This window comes from Stylophora pistillata, chromosome 11 (assembly GCF_964205215.1).
Source record: "Stylophora pistillata chromosome 11, jaStyPist1.2, whole genome shotgun sequence".
Classification (NCBI taxonomy): domain Eukaryota; kingdom Metazoa; phylum Cnidaria; class Anthozoa; order Scleractinia; family Pocilloporidae; genus Stylophora; species Stylophora pistillata.
Window position 1 is genome coordinate 24,465,812 of NC_142529.1, and position 3,238 is coordinate 24,469,049.

At 36.8% G+C, this 3,238-nt stretch overlaps 1 protein-coding gene across 1 annotated transcript; it reads left to right on the forward strand.

Annotated features, from left to right (window-relative positions):
• The first annotated feature begins 271 nt into the window (after positions 1-271).
• Positions 272-1,664, forward strand: LOC148720765 (melanocyte-stimulating hormone receptor-like). Its single transcript, XM_088739246.1, has one exon. The coding sequence runs from the start codon at positions 337-339 to the stop codon at positions 1,276-1,278; it is 942 nt and encodes a 313-aa protein (XP_088595372.1). The 5' UTR covers positions 272-336; the 3' UTR covers positions 1,279-1,664.
• The last annotated feature ends 1,574 nt before the right edge of the window (positions 1,665-3,238 follow it).

Consider the following 3,238-nt stretch of genomic DNA (forward strand, 5'->3'; position numbering starts at 1 on the left):
CGTCGGTCAAATTATCGGCCAACAATTTGAGTAAAGAGGGCGTTTTATTTATGTCGAAATGTGAATTTATCCCACATCAAAAGCCTTTTTTTTTCTTCCACATCATTTCCAATTCAAATTCGCTGCAAAACTAACAGTTTTTTTTCTCCTTCTAATAACTCGCCGGACACCTTTAGGGCATTATGTATAATCAGACGCTACTGAAGTCTTTAGGCAATTGTTGTTTAAAAAAGTATGATTTAACTGAGTGCTCTTTACTGGGAGAGGGTTTGTTAAGGTAAAATTTTACTCGTTGTAGCTGTAGATGACCTGCAAAATAATGCAAATGACTGGAGAATGATGGCGAGAACAAATATAAAGGGAAGTGAAATACGAACGAAACCATTTGAAGGATGGGAATGCTCCTCCTTTTGGGTAGGAGAATTAAAACAACAGTCCATGTCATTCACAGCAGTCAACATTCTCCTCTCCATCACAGCATTTCTTGGGAATTCTCTTATCCTTGTTGCCCTTCGCAAAGAGTCTTCCCTTCATCCGCCATCCAAACTGTTGTATCGTTGTCTGGCCATAACTGACCTGTTGGTTGGTCTGGTTACTCAGCCTCTCTATGCTACCTATTGGACGTCCGTGGTTCACGAACATTGGAGCCTTTGTCGATACTCATTCGACGCAGCCGGCGTAGCAGGCTATGCGTTAAATTCAGTGTCTTTGTCGACGTTGACAGCCATAAGTGTTGACCGACTTCTCGCCATGCTGTTGGGACTCAGATACAAAGAGATTGTAACTTTGAGGCGCACGTATATCATTTTAGCTATCCTTTGGGTTATATCTCTGGTGGCTGGTTTATTTTTTTATCTCAACTACCATATAATCTTCTGGTGTAGTCGTATACTTATATCATCTTGCCTGGTTATCTCAATCGCCTCGTACACAACGATTTTCCTCTCTCTAAGTCATCATCAAGCTCAAATACAAGATCGTGTTCAACAACAACCGTGCCAGCCAAATGCACTGAACATAACGCGATACAAAAGGGCAGTGTACAATGCACTGTGGGTGCAGTTAGCATTAGTTTTCTGTTATACACCTTTTTTTACGGTGGAAATTGTTATCACTTTTAGTAAAAGCCGATCTCCGAATCTCATCATACTCAGGGGAATGGCAAATGTCATGGTTCTCTTTAACTCTACTTTAAACCCAATCCTTTACTGCTGGAGGATTAGTGAGGTGAGACAAGCAGTAAAGCAGACAATCAGACAAGCAATCTGCTGTACATAATGTAACCCTTGTTTCGACGTTTGGATGAAGCTATTTGAGAATTACGGATTTTGGGAGAGAATAGTAAACATGCCATTCCTTAAAAAGAGTAAGGAAAACTATAAATAGTCTTTTGTAATCGAATTATCTAAAGAACAACTGACAGGTAAACAATTTTAGTATAGTAACCATAAAAGAAGAATAATATGTCTCCAATCGGCACATTTTTTATTATGCAGCGAAGGCAATTTATTTTGGAGTCAGAATGCACGAAACTCCGTGATTCACCGACACTGAAGTCTGTCGATATTCATTTAAAGCAGCCAGCGTAACAGACTATGCGTTACCGGTTTAATGTCTTTCGTTTGTATAGTATTAAATATATTAATCAGTAGTTTCACTAGCAACCTTTGTGGCTTCCTTTGGTGTTGATATATGGGATCCCATGAAAATGGGTTCCCACTCCACTGATGAACAATCTCGTGATCAATGGGTAAAAAGGAAAAAAGTGTATGCAAGGGTAGGGATGAGTGTGTAAAATGAACATAAAAGTTAGGTGTTAAAATTGAGGGAGCGACTTCTGTTACAACAGCACGCTCCTAAACTCAATTTAAAATTGTAAAAAATATATGTTATATATTGTTAAAATAAAAAATAAAATCAAAATAAAATAAAATAAAATGAATTTAATATATTATATAAGAGTAACTATTAGAAAGAGGGGGGAAGCATTTAGAGTTTAGGGTTAAATTGCTAATGTTATATTAGAGTATTGGTTATAGTTAGGGTTAGAGTTATATTAGAGTTAGGGTTAGTGTTAGTTTAGGGTTAGATTAAGTTTAGGGTTAGGGTTAGTGCTAGACTAGGGTGGGTTACGGTTAGGGTTTGGGTTTGGGTGGGGTTAGGGTTAGTAATAGGTAAGGGTTTGCTTAGGGTTTGTGGTATGGGGTCTATGTTTTTTGACTGTAGGAAGGGAAAAGGGGTTGTTGATAGGATAGGATAAAAGGATTGTTGATAAAAAGAAAGTATTCTCCTTTTAAAATAATTTTTATGGACAGGTGACTGCAGGGATAGGAAGATTATAGATAGAAGAGGAGCAGCCTTTACTCCTATTACCCTCTTGATAAGCGGTACTAGGGGATGTTAGGCATTTTAAATTATAGATGACATATAAAGAGAATATGGTATTGTTAACACTTTTCCTGTGAGTTTATGGTGAGGCGTTATGTTAAAATGTTTTGGGGTGGGGTGGGCTAAGGATCCAGGTTTATATTTGTTTTTAGGGGGGGGGGAATAAAAAGAATAAATTTGAGTTAAATAATATGGAGCTTTGTGTAATAAGAAGGATCTATAAAGAGCTAATAAAATACATATATTAACAGAATACTATTATAAATTATAGTATAAGGAGTTGGATCGAGGAGTGGTAAAAGAAGATGTGAAGTGTCTATGAAAGTTGTTCAAAGATGGAGAGAAATGGAAATCAACCGGCCGGGTGAGGAGAGAGGGAGGCATTGGCACCAAGGCTCCTAATTGTTTTGAGTCGTCAGGGGCAAAGCACAAACGAGCGAGGATGTTTCTAACCTGGTACCAGGTTAATGCCCGAGATCCTCGTGCCGAGTCCTTGTTGTAGAAAGCGAGAAAAACTACACAGTTATAGTGAGAAATTAGAAAGTCATTGGAACCTATTCCAAAGGGGAAAAAAACAAAAAAACAAAAAAACAAAACAAAAAAGAAAAAAACCGAACAAAACAAAAAAAAAGCAGAAAAAACAAAAAAAAAAACAAACAAAAACAAAAAAAAAATTGATAATATAGAGGGAAGTAAATATGTATACTAAATAAAGAAAATTTCAGATATAATAGAAGAGAAAACTTGTGTAAACAAATTGAAAATTTTTTTTTTTATTTAGAGATAGGACGGAGGAGAATGCAATGTTCCAGTAGAAAAACAAAGAATGCGGTGCTAATACAGAAGAGAA

Excerpts from the sequence above, each read along its gene's own strand:
- LOC148720765 (XM_088739246.1), top strand. The coding sequence starts at position 337 with ATGATGGCGAGAACAAATATAAAGGGAAGTGAAATACGAACGAAACCA.